Below are 18,659 nucleotides of genomic sequence, written 5' to 3'. Positions count from 1 at the left end.
AAATGACATATCTGATAAGGGGTTGACATCCAAAACATATGAAGAGCTCACGCACCTCGACGAACAAAAAGCAAATAATCCAAATAAAAAATGGGCAGAGGATCTGAACAGACACTTCTCCAAAGAAGAAATTTAGATGGCCAACGGGCACATGAAAAGATGCTCCACATCGCTAATCATCAGATAAATGCAAATTAAAACCACAATGAGATATCACCTCACACCAGTTAGGATGGCCAACATCCAAAAGAAAACAACAGATGTTGGCGAGGATGTGGAGAAAAGGGAATCCTCCTACACTGATGGTGAGAATGTAAATTAGTTCAACCATTGTGGAAAGCAGTATGGAGGTTTCTTAAAAAACTCAAAATAGAAATACCATTTGACCCAGGAATTCCACTCCTAGGTATCTACCCTAAGAATGCAGCAGCCCAATTGGAAAAGACATATGCACCCCTTTGTTTTTCGCAGTACTATTTACAATGGCCAATAAATGGAAGCATCCTAAGTGTCCATCAGTAGATGAATAGATAAAGAAGATGTGGTACATATACACAGTAGAATATTATTAAGCCATATGAAGAAAACAAATCCTACCATTTGCAACAACATGGATGGAGGTAAAGGGTATTATGCTCAGTGAAATAAGCCAGGTGGAGAAAGACAAGTAACAAATGCTTTCCCTCATCTGTGGAGTATAAGAACAAAGAAAAAAACTGAAGGAACAAAACAGCAGCAGACTCACAGAACGCAAGAATGGACTAACAGTTACCAAAGGGAAAGGGACTGGGGAGGATGGGTGGGATGGGAGGGATAAGGGGGAAAAAAGGGGCATTACTACTAGCAGACATAATGTAGTGGGGAATCACTGGGAGGGTTGTACAACACAGAAAAGACAAGTAATGATTCTATAGCATCTTGCTATGCTGATGGACAGTGACTGTAATGGGCTATGTTGGGTGGACTTGATGATTGGGGGAGTCTAGTAAATATGATGTTGCTCATGTAATTGTAGATTAATGATACCAAAATAAAAAAAATTAAAACAGAAAAAGTCGAAGAGGAGGGAATTCTCCTGACTCACTCTACAAGGCCAGCATCAATCTAATAGCAAAACCAGACAGAGACACCACAAAAAAAGAAAATTACAGACCAATATCCCTGATGAACATAGATGATTAGCAAACCGAGTTCAAAAATACATCAAAAAGATCATCCATCGTGATCAAGTAGGATTCATCCCAGGGATACAAGGATGGTACAACATTCGAAAATCCATCAACACCATCCACCACATCAACAAAAAGAAGGACAAAAACCACATGATCATCTCCATAGAAGCTGAAAAGGCATTCAACAAAATTCAACATCCATTCACGATCAAAACTCTCAACAAAATGTGTATAGATGGCAAATTCCTCAACATAATAAAGGCCATACATGACAAACCCACAGCCAACATTATATTTAACAGTGAGAAGTTGAAAGCTTTTCCTTGAAGATCGGGAACAAGACAAGAATGCCCACTCTCCTCACTTTTATTCAACATACTACTGGAGGTCCTAGCCACAGCAATCAGACAACACAAAGAAATAAAAGTCATCCAGATTGGTAAGGAAGAAACTAAACTGTCCCTGTTTGCAGATGACATGATATTATACACAAAAAACCCTGAAGAATCCACTCCAAAACTATTAGAACTAATATCTGAATTCAGCAAAGTTGCAAGATACAAAATTAATACACAGAAATCTGTTGCATTCCTATACACTAATGATGAACTAGCAGAAAGAGAAGTCAGGAAAACAATTCCATTCACAATCGCCTCAAAAAGAATAAAATGCTTATGAATAAACCTAAAAGGAAGTGAAAAACCTATACCCTGATAACTACTAGACACTCTTAAGAGAAATTAAAGAGGATACTAATAAATGGAAATTCATCCCATGCTCTTGGATAGGCAGAATTAATATTGTCAAAATGACCATCCTGGCTAAAGCAATCTACAGATTCAATGCAATCCCTATCAAAATACTGAGAGCATTCTTCAACGAACTGGAACAAATAGTTCTAAAATTCATATGGAAACACCAAAGACCCCAAATAGCCCAAGAAATGCAGAGCAGGAAGAATAAAGCAGGGGGATCTCGCTTTCCAACTTCAAGCACTACTACAAAGCCACAGTAATCAAGACAATTTGGAACTGGCACAAGAACAGACCCATAGACCAGTGGAACAGAATTGAGAGTCTGAATATTAACCCAAGCATATATGGTCAATTAACATATGATAAAGGAGCTATGGATATACAATGGGGAAATGACAGCCTCTTCAACAACTGGTGTTGGCAAACTGGTGATCATCTCCATAGAAGCTGAAAAGGTATTCAACAAAATTCAAATTTTGGACAGCTACATGTAAGAGAATGAAATTGGATTACTGCCTAACTCCATAAACAAAAGTAAACTCGAAATGGATCAAAGACTTGAATGGATGTCATGAAACATAAAACTCTTAGAAGAAAACAGGCAAAACTCTCTAGGACATAAACATGAGCTATTTCTTCATGCACATATCACCAGGGCAAGGGAAACAAAGCAAAAGTGAACACGTGGGACTGTATCAAACTAAAAAGCTCCTGTACAGGAAAGGACACCATCACTAGAACAAAAAGGCATCCTACAGTATGGGAGAATATTTCATAAATGACACATCTGATAAAGGGTTGACATCGAAAATATATAAAGAGCTCATGCACCTCAACAAACAAAAGGTAAATAGTCCAATTACAAAATGGGCAGAGGATATGAACAGACACTTCTCCAAAGAAGAAATTCAGATGGCCAATAGACACATGAAAAGATGCTCCACATCGCTTGTTATCAGAGAAATGCAAATGAAAACCACAATGAGATATCACACCAGTTAGGATGGCCAACATCCAAAAGACAAACAACAACAAATGCTGGCAAGGATGTGGACAAAGGGGAACCCTCCTACACCGCCTGTGGGAATATAAAATAGTCCAACCATTGTGGAAAGCAGTATGGCGGTTCCTCAAAAACCTCAAAATAGAAATACCATTTGACTCAGGAATTCCACTCCTAGGAATTTAACTTAAGAATGCAGCAGCCCAGTTTGAAAAAGACAGATGCACCCCTATGTTTATCGCACCACTATTTACAATCGCCAAGAAATGGAAGCAACCTAAGTGTCCATCAGTAGATGAATGGATAAAGAAGAGGTGGTACATACACACAATGGAATATTATTCAGCGATAAGAAAACAAATCCTGCCATTTGCAACAACATGGATGGAGCTAAAGGATAGTATGATCAGTGAAATAAGCCAGGTGGAGAAAGACAAGTATCAAATGATTTCACTCATCTGTGGAGTATAAGAACAAAGCAAAAACTGAAGGAACAAAACAGCAGCAGAATCACAGAACCCAAGAATGGACTAACAGTTACCAAAAGAAAAAGGATTGGGGAGGATGGGTGGGAAGGGAGGGATAAGGGGAAAAGGCGGCATTACGATTAGCACACATAATGTAGCAGGGGTTGGGGGCTCAGGGAAGGCATTATAGCACAGAGAAGACAAGCAGTGATTCTATAGCATCTGACTACGCTAATGGACAGTGACTGTAATGGGGCATGGGGGTGGGGACCTGGTAATGTGGGGGGTCCAGTAAACATAATGTTGCTCACATTTACACACTTTTTACTGCTGTTATCTGGATGTATGTTAATGATACCAAAAAGTATATATTCTTTGCTCACTACTGGTACTTTTCAATCATTTCTTGATTGGCTGATTCAAGTTGACTGATCCTTAGGAAAGGTTTATAGAAAAAATGTTCCCCAAAAGTCTTATGTGGTCAAAACTGTCTTCAGAGTAGCTTGGTTGGATGAGACATCACAGGCTCCTTCTCTCTTTCTCTGAGTATTTATAGATGGCACTCCACTGTTCCTTGGCACTCAGTGTTACTATTGGTGTCAGCATGGTTTTATTTTTCTTATGTCTTGGTATTTTGCCTGTTGTCCAAGGTATTCTTTCATCTTAAAGTCTTTTCAATATGTAGATTCAAATCTTCATTTATTTCAGGAAAGTATTTATGAATTATAGCTTGGAGAAGAATAAGTTCCATTGTTTTGATTTCTTCTCTGGGCACCCTAACAATAGGTGTATATTGGTTTTCCAATGCTTTCTACTAAATTGTTTTTACATCTTTACTTCTGCCTTCTTGTCTTTGCCTTTCTCATTTCTATCTTTATGCCCCTGATTGTGTTTTTTATATCTTTCTCCTTGTGCTCTTGTAATTGAGTCTGTAGTTCTGAAATGGTTTCTCTTTTCCTTCTATTTCTTTCCCGAGTTGTGGCAGTTCCATTTCTTATCCTCCTTTGTCTGACCATCTGTGTTTCTGCTTTGTGAGCTTTCTTCCTAGCTTTGGCCACTTTATTATATTTTAGGTATCTAGCTACATTTTGGCCTCCTTCCTTATCTATTCACTTACCTGTTTATCAATTCACTTTGAAGTAAGTATGGGTTACAATTTTGATCTCTTTTGTGGTAACATTAATTTTGATGTATTTTCATCATGTGTAGGTAAATTACATTTCTATTTTTTTCCCTTTTTCTTACTTTTGTATGGAGGCCACTTAGTTCCATTGGGATGAGATGAGATTCCTGGGAAGGTGGGAGCAATGATTGGTTGGGTCAACTTCCAAGTTCACATACCACCTCCCCTGCAGCCCTTTCTCTGGCTCCCTGAATCCAGCCTGATTGGGAAGGACTTCTGCCTGCAGCTCTGAATTCCCAGATCTCTTCACAGCCCTGACTTCCAATGTGACATCCTCACTTTTAGTCAACTTCTGTTGGGGTTTCCTGACATGTCACTTCTGAATTTTCTGAAGCCTTTTCCACGTCTCTTCTCTTCACCTTCCCAGAGATTCTGCACTGTCTAATCTGGATCTGGCTCTTAGGTTTCTTCTCTGGGGACTTTTTACTGCTGTTATCTAGATGAACAATAATGAGATAAATTCCCCAGATAAAACTAACCACTCTGAGGATCAGGCCTCTTTTGGAAAGAAAAGCCAACAGGAAAACCAGAAAAAAACAAAAATCCATGCTGATGGCTCATGACTACTCATCATATTTCTGTGCAGATTAATAGGATGGTGTATTCTTTTTAGCCTTTCTGATGCAGAGTTGAGATACTATTTTGTATGCTGCTTTTGATTTTGCTGAATTTTTTAAATTGTAAAATATATTATTTAATTAATTCCCCAGTATTTATCAAATTTATTGAATACTATGTGCCAGGTGCTATTCTAGGTGCTTGGGAAATACCAACAAATAAAAACATTTTAAAAACCCCTTCCCTTATGGATCTTATAGCCTGGTCAGGGGAGACAGATGATAAGCAATAAACATAATTTAAAAATTACATAGTCTGTTAGAAGATGTTATCTACAGAAGAAGCAATAAAGCAAGGTACTGAGAATCGGGAGTGTGGAAGAATGGATGAAATTTTAAGTAGTCAAGGTATGCCTCACTGATAAGGTGATAGGTACTTGGGAGGAGCAGATAAAGCACATATGAATAATTTAGTGAATACCAACAAAGCAAACACCATGTAACTACTGTCTAAGTTAGCAGATAGAATATTACAGCACCCCGGGAGTCCCCAAGGGACCCAGCCCCTTAGATATAATCATTAATCTCATTTTTGCTATAACCTTTTCCTTTTCTTTTTTAGTTTTACAACCTGTGTAAGCACCAAACAATCTAATATTACCTATTTTAAACTCTATGTAAATGTAATCATATTGTAGATACTCATTTTATGTTGTGCTTTTTTCACATATAATGATGCTTATGAGATTCACCCACAATACTGTAAATATTTTTTGTTCACTTTCAATCCTATTAGGTATTCCTCTATGAATGCATTACAATTTATCTATCTACTGCTGATGGATATGGGGTTGTTTCATTAGGGGCAATGTTAAACAATGCTCATGTGATCATTTCTTTACATGATTCCTGGTGCATCTATGTGAGAGGTTCCTTATTTGGAAAGGATAAGGGAGGAATGGCTAGGTTGTGAGCTGTATGAATGTTCTACTTTATTAAAACTTTGAGTCAATTTCCCCAGGAGCAAAGCAGAAAAGTTCCCATTGCTTCATGTGATTGACAAATGCTCTGTATTGTCAAACTTCTTAATTTTTGACCTTGTAGGTACAAAGTGGGTAAAAACACACTTGACTTTCTGGCCACTTTGAAAATGTTTGCTTTGCCATTCTGCAGAATGGTGTTCTGCAGTTTCATTACTATGTGCCTAGATATGAACTCCCTTGTCTTTATCCTGCTTGGAGTTCAGATCATGACAACTAAGTGTACTTTAAAATTAAATTTACCACATCATCATTTACTTTAATACTGTGTCAGATAGTGAACATTCTTTGATATTGCATGTATATTACACAAAGAAAATTCCTAGAAAATTAAAGATACCTGCTAGGAATCTATAATGACATATTACAAGTCAGTATAACTCCAAAAGCTGTATGGTCAAATTTCAAATCATCCCTATCACTAGAAGCCACAGAATAAATTTCCCTGAGTTGTGAGTGTGGGACTAAGGCAGGCACTTGCAACTCTCCTTCCAGCAAAGGAACTCTTCCTTCAAGTAGCTTCATGACTCAAGGCCCACCATTTGGGAATATGGACAGAGCTGCTCTGGTCCACAGAGGGATAGGTGGTGAGAATGTCCCTGACCACAAAGGGCCACTGCCTATTATCAACAGGAAGAGTGATGCTCTGATGGGTATGCTATTCCTCCCTGAGTTTTCTTACATGGAGGTGATCCTCCCTGGGGGAGCCCAGAATCCAGATCCGGGCAGCTCATGGATGCTGCATGTGGCAGACCCTGGAAACCAGAAAGCCCCTCAGGCAGCATCTCTGTACTGCTTGATAATCAACACCTACAAGGCAGTGTGCCTTCCAAAAACTTCATATCCACATTATTTAAGTAATATTTATGAAACTAGGAAAAATAAAATCTATTCTTCACATAGGGACATACATTTGGGTCTGAACAGTTTTAAGTTACACTTAACTTTTTAAAAATAAATATTTTAGGATTAAACCTTTTGTTCCCTAAAACGAGACACACCCACAACATAAATTTCCATATACATATATGTAAATTTCCACCCATACCGCAAGTATTTATACACAGCCAACCAATGTGTTATTTTCTTAGTTTGTTAATTTTCCACCATATTATAAGTCATCAATCTATTTCTCCACTTATTAGGCCCTTGTCATCATCGTCCTACACATATATGCACTTAAGCCTAGGTCCTAGGTCCTACTCCTCATGCTTGGAGCTCCACGTCCTCACACAGACCTCCCTGCCCTCCACCCAAGCCTGCTGGTCCTCTCCCCGCCCCCGCCGCCCGCGAAGCTGGTCTGTCTGATGAGGCTGTGGACGCATGCTCAGAGGCCAGCAGGCAGAACACAGATGATCGGGAGGATGGCGGTCAGGCGACGGAGGTGGCCAAGGGGAGGACAGTCAGTCTATGAGAGCGGCTTTTTTGGTTAGAGAAACCGGAGGGTGCAATCAGGATTAGGCAAGAGAGGAGCAGGTCAATGCTGCTCTCTCACTGCAACAAGGGCAGGGCTTGATCATAAAGCCTGGACACTGGGCCGCGTTTCCTTCCCTCCCTCCCTCCTCTCTCTCTCTCACACTATCTTTTTTTTTAAACAGCTGAATGGTATCTCATTGTGTGGATGAATCAAAGTTTATTTAATGAGTGGAGAGGTGCTATTTCTGGCAACAAAACCCAGTACTACTTCACTCTGTGGATGATTAGGGATACATACATGCAAAATGAATCCTTTTCTTCAACATGGAAATCTGACCCTGGTAAGCCTCCACTCCCATTTGAAAATGAATTCTCAGGCTAAATGACTACTTACCTTGACTTTTTCCTCTAACCTTCCCAAGCGAGTACTGTCTCCTATCATTTTGTTGAGAACTCCATGCTTCTGACTTTCTAAATATTTGGCCTAAGAAGAAAAATGAGAAGAAAAACAATCTGCTCTTAGTTTTTAAATTTACAGAAAAATTTTAAAAATAAAGAATTCCTTGCAAAGAATATTACTACTTAAAAGTAATCTCCATTCTCCCACATGTCCTGGTCCAATACCCCTCCTGCCCTGACACTTCTGAACCCCCAATCCCTGTGTGAGGGCGGGGGGCATAACTTAGGCCACAACTGAGGAGGGGGCAAAAACCAGAAGCAGCATGCTAGGCACCCCTCCTGGGCACAAATGGGAGATGTGAGTTCATCATTCCTTCGGTCATATTCAAGGAGTAAGTGCCATGATGGAAATAAACTTTGAACTTGACTATCTGAATAATTACCACATTAAGGATAACTTACATTAAGGATAACTTAGTATGAATGCATAATGCCGTATGGATGGGCAGCTATCCAAGAGGGTTTCATTTGAAGCTGAATGATTTAAGATTAATATCCACATGGGAAACAAACTACTCTGCACTACAAACTATTTCAAATGCTAAAATTAAAAAATAAGTAAAGGTGAGCATTCCTTCTAAGGTAGGCTAGTAGAGACAATTTGATTTTCCAGAAGGGAAAACAAGACACAGAATTAAATAACGTCAAAAGACACATGGAAAACCCATCCTAAAGGCAGGATTACAAATTAGGATGCCAATATCAATAAATTAAGATATAAGGGGCTCTCACAAGGCCTAGGAAGCCAGGACTGTGTAAGTGGGGGTGCAGAGCCCACAGTCCCAGGACAGGGCAGAAGCAGCCAATGTCACCCCTGGACCCCAGCTAGAGGGGCTGGTCTTGGGGCTCCCAGGGCAAGGAGTCTGCAGGGCCACAGGCAGAGCAGTCTGAATACACAGAGATCAGGTAGAGCTGGGGTGGGATGAGAGCAGCTCCCCCTATGTCTGCGGGGTCTAGGGATTCTAAATGCGGGCCTGGCTTTCAGGACATAATAACAAAGGTCAAGGCACGGGGAAAGAAACATATTTCATTAACAGGCTGTTGGCTTAATCTGTAACTTTTAAGTATTTGGACAGTGTATTGTCTGTATGTATTTCTATCCTGGGCTCATAGATATGAGGGGTGGACCTTAAGGGGGGCCAGGCCGTTTGAGGATCAAGGAAGATCTCGGATTCATCATGGAAGCTCGGGTGGTCTATGCCCCAAGTTGGGGGCCTACAGGAGGTACGTGGCCTGCATCCTGGGGGAACCTATGTGTTCTGACATGCAAACAAGATGGCTTCACTTTTACAGAGCCGCTTGACATGTGGCGGCCAGATCCTCATGAATGTTTGCTAGAAGAACGGGTTTGTTTGGCACTTTCCATTGTTCAGCAAAACAATATAAGCACAGAATGGTATCTCAAGACTGGTTTAATTAGCATTTCTTTTATTAAAAATAGAGATTAACACCACCACACCCCAGCTGTGTACTATTTATATTTCCTCTTACATAAACAATGGCTAAAAGCCTAAGTCCATTTTCTTACAAAGGAACTTAGTATCTTTCTGTCAAATGGGAATAGGCCTGTGAGACATCCTGACAGACTCCTCACACCTCACTCTCCTGGAGAAGGGCTGAGTTACTTCCAAGTTTGCTGATTTCTCAGAAAGTCCACCAATCTGTTCTGTAATGACATCCATTAAATTATTTCTGATCCTATACTGCCAGAGCTTTATAATACTGCTTAAACAAGTGTTTAAAATGTAAGCAATATGCATTCAAAACAGAAAAATCATAAAACACAGACAAGTAAAAAGGATTTTTTAAAAGTTGTCTATAATTCCACCCCCGGAGATGCAGTTATCTAACTCACTGTTACATTTTGTGGTAAATTCTATCAGCTTGGCATCGCATCTGTCTTTTCTCACCACACAATCTCTTGTACATATCGTTTCAAAGCAATGTGGAGATGCCAAGAATCATGTCCATGGCATCCCTCTTGCAGGCTGGCAGTGCTCCATCATCTACAACCACCAATAATTTACACAGTTCCCTCCCTGGGAACCGGTGCTACTAGCAACAATATGGGATGAATATTATTATTGCTGCATCTTTGTGACCTTTAAGCTATGTCATTAGGATGAAACTCTACTTAACCTGTCTATGATACTTATGTTCCACCTTCAGAGACTATAGTAAGGCAGCTTTACAGAATATAAAGGCTAAATCTCTCTGTATGTGTAATAAATGCGATGACTATCTAGTTAAATGGACTAATTCTATTCATTTGTCTTCTAAAATATCACTTGCCATTATTTAAAAGTTTAGGTTATCTGGCTTTCAAAAATGTTTTTCTTGAGGGCTGTGCAACACAGAGAAGACAAGTAGTGATTTTACAGCATCTTACTATGTTGATGGACAGTGACAGTGAACAGGTATGTGGGGGGGACTTGGTGAAGGGGGGAGCCTAGTAAACATAATGTCCTTCATGTAACTGTAGGTTAATGATACCAAAATAAAATTAATTTTAAAAAGTGTTTTTCTTCCATGATTGAAAGATAAAGTTTTGGAGAATTTGAAAACTTGCAGTTAAAAGTTAAAAAGATGAACATTTCTATGGGTAATTTTATATAAAAAAAAATACTCTTCAAATTATGCTGGTGTATTAACTTGCAGTGCGCTTAAGTGATTAAAGAAACTTACCAGACACCTAAGATTGTCACGTTCCTGGGTTATGCTCTCTGCCACGCCAACAAGATTGGCCAGGTACTGGTGAGCGGACATTTCATTCTCCATGGCTTTTTCCACCTGCTTTTTGAGGACATCCATTGTCTTTTGAGATCTCCTAGAGAGTTCCCCCAAACAGTGGAATAAAAAACTCATTAGCCTGAATGGCTAGGGCATAGGGAATATCTGTATTATAAAAATAGCAAGTATGTTAGCATTTAAATAGATTCTTTAGCAACCTCAATCTTCTACTGTCCCGAGGTGAGAAAAGGTAGCTGAATTTAATTATAAATAAATCAAAATTACTGACTCCAAGCCAAGTTAACAGGAATCATAAAATACATAACACATTTTATAACCTAATTATATATTATTCTACTAATTTCTTGGCCCATGTTCTAAAAGATATTTTAGAAAAAGGAATCCAATAATTCCAAAGTAAACTTTTGGGAAATGGTTAGGAAATAACTTCTAGAACTTCTGAGTCTTAGGGTCACAGCATTATGACTTTCAAGTATAACTGAACTATAGATTTGAGAAATGTTGGTTAATGTCAGTCAACAGAAAAGCTTCGCCTACACTTATTTTGATAGCCAATACTCTCAATTTTCCCTTTCCATCAAGGATTTTAAAAGTTAAAGAATATAAAATAGAACAACATTCAATTATCTTTTTTTAACTGTTAAAAAAAACAGCTTAAGAAAAAAAGCATAAAAACCGATTTATTTTCTGTGCCCTTTCAAGTTCAGCATCCAGCGCTCTGTTTTTAGCCATCAGGCTGTTCTTCTCTAACATCAGGCTCTTCTTCTGCACCTGCAAGGCTGCCAACTTTTCCATCAACTCTTCCATCTCAGCACTTTCTTTCTCTTCTTCCTTTTGCAACTGGCTGATGGACAAAAACATCACAGGCTTGTGTCCAGTACACTGAGGCTAAAATGGGGCAGCCGCCACTACCAAGAAAGTGACGGCCAGTCCAGCCCTCCTGCTCCTGGGTGGGTCTCTGGAAGACCTCTGGGGAAACACCTCCATAGCCCAGCCCCTGGAGGACCTGGGATGGAGCCCCCTGGACAGCAGAGAGGGCATGGCTGGGCATACACTTTGTGATGATCAAAATTTAACCCTTTTTTCTGCCCACAATTTTTTATTATGTCTGTATGTATGTGTATATGTTTGTACACACACCACACACACATGCACACACTTACTTATACCCTATTCCTTCCAAAATTTAAGACAGGTTAATTTTTACGTAGTTATAATTGTACCTCCTCCAATCCTAATTTTAAGACAAATTTTATTTCATACTAAAGTAATTATATATTTTTATGAAAAAAGAAACAAAAGAATAAGGAATACATATAATTTCAGTATTTAATTCTGGCAAAATGAGGCTCAAGAAAAGAGTTATTTCTCTATTGGTTCTCTGGTTAACTTTTCATGCAATAACCAGGACTGAATATGTGGGGCCATGCACACAGAGGCTGCCCAACATTCTGAGAGATAGGATCTCTCTGATACCATGTAGGGGTTACTTCCTAGCTGGTTGGCTGGCTGGCTGGCAAACAGGCCTCAGATTGCATGTGTTTGGAGTCTACCTTACTTGTCACATAATTTCAATGATTTCAGCCTGGATTGGTTCCCTGAACACCCAGTATGGATTTTCCAGATAGTTTCCACTGCTGTCTAGTTTACTAGTTTTAGTTACTCAAAAAGCAGAGGACACATCTGGACAAAAACACCCACAGAATTGAGGTTGAATTAAATGTATCTTTATCTATCTTCTTTGCTGTCTTTTGTTTTGATTTTAGAGTTTTATTTTAAAGTATTTTTGTCAAGGTAATGTACTGACCCAGTACCAAATCAATCAGTAAAGTTCACAATGAAAAGCAACCAAAGACAATAGCAAATGTTGGGAACATGTTGATGGGTGGGCCACCTCAGAGAGCAGTGTATCAAAATCTAGAAAATGCACTTATGGTATGGCCCAACGATACTACTCTGGTTAAGTATTTAGGAAAACTTTGATGACACATACAAATAAACCATAGCATTGTGTGTGTGTGTGTGTGTGTGTGTGTGTGTGTGTGTGTGTGTGTGTAATGGAGTAAATGTAATAATTTAAATTTCCATTAATAGGCTAAGTAAAATATAGCATTCATATGATGGAATGATTATTGCCATGCAGCTGTTAAAAAGAATAAACTCTCCATCTATTTCAACATGGAAAGATGTTTGAAAACTTGAGTGCAAAAAGTCAAGATACTAAAAGTATGAATTCACTTACATAAACCTAAAAACACACCAAAAAAACCTTTTATGTTATTCACAGAAACAAAAAATAGATGGGAAATATAATTCCAAGTTTATGATGGTGATTGCTTTTTGGAAAACCTGGGGAAAAAAATGATAGTGGTTAAAAAGGACATCAATTGTATTTCTAACAATATATTTCCAACAGAAAATGTAACAAAAAGAGGTAGAAACAATTTGCAAAAAAAATAGTTAACAGTTGATATTTGGTGGGGGAAACAGTTGCTTTAAAAATGTTTTTAAATATAATATTTCTTATCTCACCCCTAGGATCTCACTTCCCAGAGGAAACTTCTGATTATTTTTATTTTATTTTTTTCTGGTGAAAAACCATGACTTAAATTTTTTAAAATTGTGAAATGCAATATACATATAGAAAAGTGTATAAAAGACAAACGCCTATTTTAACAAGTAATTTTACTGAACACCCACATAATTACCACATAGGTCAATAAATAGAACATTTCCTGTACCCCAGATATTCCCATGTGTCCAACCCCAATCCTAGAGCCCTTCATTAATTTAATAGTGTTATCACCTACCTATGCATTGCTACAGCTTAATTTAGTTTGCAATATTGGAACCATATATAAAGGGAACCAATACACATAATAGTTGCACTTTGTCATTTTGCCTACAAGACTCACCTGCCTTTCTGTGTGGCTGTAGAAAATTTTATACTATTACTATACTTTCTGTGCCCTTTTTCCTGGTGACAGTCATTTGGGCTGTATTCTGTGCACACACTTGTTGGATTCTGTAGGGTAGTGCTCCTCAAAGTACGGTCCTCAGATGGGTGTCAGTCTCCAGCTGTTTATTACTTGTCCACAAGATAAGGGCAGTAATTGGGAGGGTGGCTTCAAATATAATTTACCACCTTTTGGTTTCTATTTGAGTAGTACAGCTTTTTCTGGCCTCTTACTTTTGACCTCTCTGTGTCTTTATGCTTGAGATACCTATCTTAAAGGCAACACAGTTGCTATTGAGAGTTCAGGTAAATCACTCTGTAATTTCTCTGCCTTGGAATCCATTTATATGGTCTTGCATGGGCCTTGACCTGATACTACCCTCTCCGTCTCATGTGCCCAAGAAAACAGCCGTAGAGTCACAGGTAAACTTAAGTTCATATGACTCACCCATGCGATAAGCATCTCCCCCACCTCTTGGGAACTGCCCCTCCTGCACCCCTTAGCTAAGATACACTTTAAACTTACCAAAACTATGGTCTTTTTGGTTTAGATTTCCAATCTGGCCTTAGCCTGGGAACCCCAAAGCACTCCACCCACGGACCTGATAAAGGTATGTGCTCCATGCACCCTGTTTTGACCTATCTGAGTAGTGCATCAGGACAGTTCCATGTCTTCCTCCAGGTACCTGTGAATTATAAACCTCTCTATTTCACTTTCTCTCATGGTCGTACTGTGGCTCACCATCTGACATGCTGGGGCTCTACTTAACAAATGTTAATTTAACAAAGTCACAACAGATGCTTTTTATTTTATCCAGTCTGACAATCTTTATCTTTTAACCAGAGTATTTAGTCTGTTTAGTGTATCTACTACTGATATATGTGCCTTTAAATCTAATATTCTGTTTTCTATTTTATGTTCCTTTTTTTGCCCTCATTTAAAAAAAAATCCTTTTCTTATACCAGTTTAGAAGTTACATACATTGTTTCTAGAAGTTTCATTATGCATATTTTCAAAATTATAAAATTAATCAACACCTGTATATCCTCTTCTGAATGATAAAAAGACTTTAGAACAAACTCCAATTATCCCTTTGTTTATATGCTATTATTGTTGTGCATTTTAATTCTATGTATTTTTAAACCTCAAAATATATTATTATTGTTTTATAGAATCAATGTTCATTTACATTTATTCACATATTTACCACTGTCTTTAACTCTTAGCTCCATCTTGCTTCTCAAACATCCAACCTTGAATTATTTTCCTCTTGCTGATATATACCCTGTTAGAATTGCCTTTAATGTAGGTCTCTTGGTGGTAACACTCAGTTTGGGTTGCAAATATCCTTATTTTGACTCCACTCCTGAAAGGCATTTTCTCCAGGAATAAATTTCTAAATCCTGAAGGGGTTGGTGTGTTTCCCAGGCAAACTGGGATATTGGTCACCTCAAATCACACACATACACACCTTTTTTTATTTTTTAAATAAAATCATGATCATGCAGTACACTGTTTTTAACCTAATCTCTTCACTTAAATACATTATGGCTATTTTCCCAAACTCCCCAAAAAGCTGTTTTGTGATGTCGTGCTTAATGGCTGCCTTGTATTTCATTTTATGGTTGCATCCTTTCACTTAAACAGTTCCCTATTACTGGTTATTCAGGTTTCCAGTTTTCCTACTTTAAATGATCTTTGGTTCTAAAACCAATAAACGCTGCAGTAGTAGGGGGGGGAAATCACACACACAAAGTGCAGACAGCAGCCTGCAAGGACAGCCATACTATACTTCAATAAAATATTTCCCACTCTCAGTTTTGGATGTCCGCACTGGTACAGCTAAATGCCTCAAACACAGGGCAACCTCTCTCTACTCTGTCTAGAAAAACATGCATGGTGGTGCACTTAAACTTGAAAAGACATTAAATCCTTACCTTTTCAATTCATTTACAATTGAAGCATGAACTTGCATTGAAATTTTGCCATCCAACTGTGTTTTTAATTCTTGGCATTTGGTACGTAAAATTTCCAACTGCTCCTTGTTTTCAGTGAGCTCCTTTTCTTGGCTCTGTGTTCTTGTCTCCAGAAGCATCAGTTGCTTAGTCAGTTTAGAAACTGAAAAACAAGAGATGGATAAAGACTTAGTACCAAAGACTAAAAAAACATGATTATTGATTCCTAGGTAATACTAATGAGAACTAGCTTATAAAAATGAGATTTAAAAAAATTTTTGGAGACATATACAGTTGACCCCTAAACAATGCAGGGGTTAGGTAAGGGCACCAACACCCTGTGCAGTCAAAAATCCCCATATGACTTTGACTCCCCCAAAACTTAAGCTACTAAAAGCCTACTGTTGACATAAGCCTTACTGATAAGACAGTTAATTAACACATATTTTATGTTATATGTATTATATATTATACTCTTACAATAAAGTAAGCTTCAGAAAAGAAAATATTTTCAAATTGTTGCAAATCTTCAAAAAAATTTTTCCTACATTTATTGAAAAAATCCATGCATAAGTGGACCCGTGCAGTTTAAACCCATGTTGTTCAAGGGTCAATTGTAAATTAGTAACAAGGGTCTTGTACTTAGAAATTACTTTTCCTATATTGAGCATTCAGTAAATTACAACTTCTTACTGGGGCTCCATATATTGATGTTATTGCTAAATATCTGACATTTAATAAGACATGATTCCAGTCTAAAGGCACCTGACTTTCCAAAGACTGAAGCTTTAAGGTGCACACAGATGTGCAAGACCATGATGTACCTCACTAAAACTACAAGACTTAAGATTTTTAAGGATATCAAAAATGGCTCAACTAACGACTATATATATATTTTTCTTTTCCCCATTAAATTTTCATGTTTTATGTCCTGTGTCTAAAGTAAATCATAAATATTTTCATCCTATGTGACATGGTCATATGAAATAATAAGACAGTTCCTAGGCATCTCATCTGTTCAAACTAGCACTTAGAAGTATTATAGCATGAAACTTTAAATCCTCCTACTCTATAAAATCAAAATGAACAAATGTTTCTGGGAAATGGCAAAATAACACAGGCAGCTGACTGAATCACATAGATTAAAAGATGGGCCCTGCCCTACATGGCTGGAAGAATCATCAGACCTGTTCAGATCTGCTACGTTTGAGAAAATTAAGCTCAGTAAATATGAAATTAAATTTCCCTGTCATCTCTAATCTTGAGCTCAACAACTTTGTCTCTCCTCCACCCCAAATAATGCCAGAGTAAAGGCAAATGCTTCTGTGCCACCCCAACTGAAAGGGGGATGCCTGTGGAAGAGGCTCCTGTCAGGCTGACAGCTGCTCTCACTTGACGCGCGGCCTGGCTACCAGCAGCAAGTGGGGCGCCAGCACCAGCAGAGGCCAGTAGTGAGCTCTTCCAGGTAAAGTGGGTGCAGATGGCAGCTCTTAAGTCACCACGTGCACAAGGGAAAGGGGTTACACTGGCTCATGCAAGACAGCAATATCTGGGCCTCCTGTCCTACATTCTTCATGGAAAAACAAACCAGGGGAGAAAAGGATGCTACTATCTTTTGTGCTCATAAATTCTGATTTTAATGAAAGTGGGAGAAATGACTCTTAATCTGATCCACTTTGATCTGTCATCTGCTGTGAGGCCTCCTAGGAGTAGGGATGGACACATGGGGAGAGGGAGTGTCACAGAAGGTATCTAATGGAGATTTAATCTATAACAGTGCCCACAGCTCTGAAGGAAGGGCAAGAGAACAGAGTAATGGTTTAGAATTACCTACTCATTCAACAAACATTCAGGAATACATTCTTGTGTTCCAAATAATCACCTCACATAACTTTACCTGCTTATAAGGCACTATTTCTATATAAACCCAGTTATGCTCTAAAGCTGTCATCTACAGCTGATTGACAAAATATATATAATGAGAGAGACACTATGGAGTCTAAGAGAAAGCAATTAATGCATTACGGGGTTGTGGGGAAAAATGGAACTTTCTGACCGGGATTCCCACCTGGCCTTAACAGTGCCCACTGTGTGTATATACGAAGAGCATGTGTGCACATTCATGTGATGTTTATGGGCAGCAGAGCAACTGGTCAGTCATGGACTACCTGCCCAGAGCAGGGGTAGAGAGGAAACACCCATTCTCTCCTCTGCCTGTGTCCCTGGTACTCATTGGTCAGGCATCCACCAGTCACCAGGGACCTGCCCACAAAGTCCTTCCTGGTGGGAGCTGGGGCCATGAGAGGGCCGGGGAGAGGGAGCTTGGGAGCTGTGTAAGAGGTGGGGTCCTGACCGGTGGGAAGGAGGAGAGACTGGGGTGAGAATAAATCCTTTAATTCCCAACTTCTTGCCCTTGCCTTAATTCAGCCTCAGTGAATTCACAGGGAACTTGCCCAGGGCAGGGAACTGCCCCCTCTCGGAGCTACATGGGTAATGACTGGATATGCTGTAACATAAACAGATGTATTTCAGTAAATACAATTCTTAAAAACTTGACTTCCTCTTCTCTTTTAATTCGAAGGGGGTCCCTAGCAGGAGGGGGTTGTGAGTGTGAAATGACACAATGGCAATAATACAGCATCTCCATTACTCTGTTAAGCGTTCACCTTCCTGGAGGCGCTCCTGGTGGGTATCCTTGGCTTTTCTTTGCTGAATTTCCAACTGCTCTATTAACAACTTGTTCTCCTCCAAAACAAGTTCTGCCTGTGTCTGAAGCTGTTTCCTACAATTGAAATACAAAATTAAATACTGCCATCCAAGTACTGAATGACTGTAGAGATACTCTGGAGTCTAAAAGAAAGCAACTGAAGTGCTGTAGGTAATGAATATCTGGACATACTTTAATGTTATACATGTTATTAACACTGTTAATCCTGTCATTTGC

The 18,659-nt window shown here is 38.8% G+C and overlaps 1 protein-coding gene across 5 annotated transcripts in view; it reads right to left on the bottom strand.

Annotated features, from left to right (window-relative positions):
- CEP89 (centrosomal protein 89) overlaps positions 1–18,659 on the bottom strand; it is a 91,519-nt gene that overhangs the window by 15,513 nt on the left and 57,347 nt on the right. For 4 of the 5 annotated variants that reach the window (XM_057493001.1, XM_057493002.1, XM_057493005.1 and 1 more), the window contains exons 13-17: positions 18,382–18,490; positions 15,698–15,878; positions 11,480–11,647; positions 10,738–10,879; positions 7,988–8,077 (exon numbers count right to left, since the gene is read on the bottom strand). In XM_057493001.1, coding sequence (XP_057348984.1) covers positions 7,988–8,077; positions 10,738–10,879; positions 11,480–11,647; positions 15,698–15,878; positions 18,382–18,490 — 690 coding nt within the window. The remainder of the gene's footprint in view (positions 1–7,987; positions 8,078–10,737; positions 10,880–11,479; positions 11,648–15,697; positions 15,879–18,381; positions 18,491–18,659) is intronic. The other variant, XM_057493003.1, reaches the window with a different exon arrangement.

Source organism: Manis pentadactyla, chromosome 15 (genome assembly GCF_030020395.1).
Source record: "Manis pentadactyla isolate mManPen7 chromosome 15, mManPen7.hap1, whole genome shotgun sequence".
Taxonomy (NCBI): Eukaryota; Metazoa; Chordata; class Mammalia; order Pholidota; family Manidae; genus Manis; species Manis pentadactyla.
The sequence above is the reverse complement of the archived record's forward strand: the minus strand, read 5'-3'. Positions and strand labels throughout refer to the sequence as shown.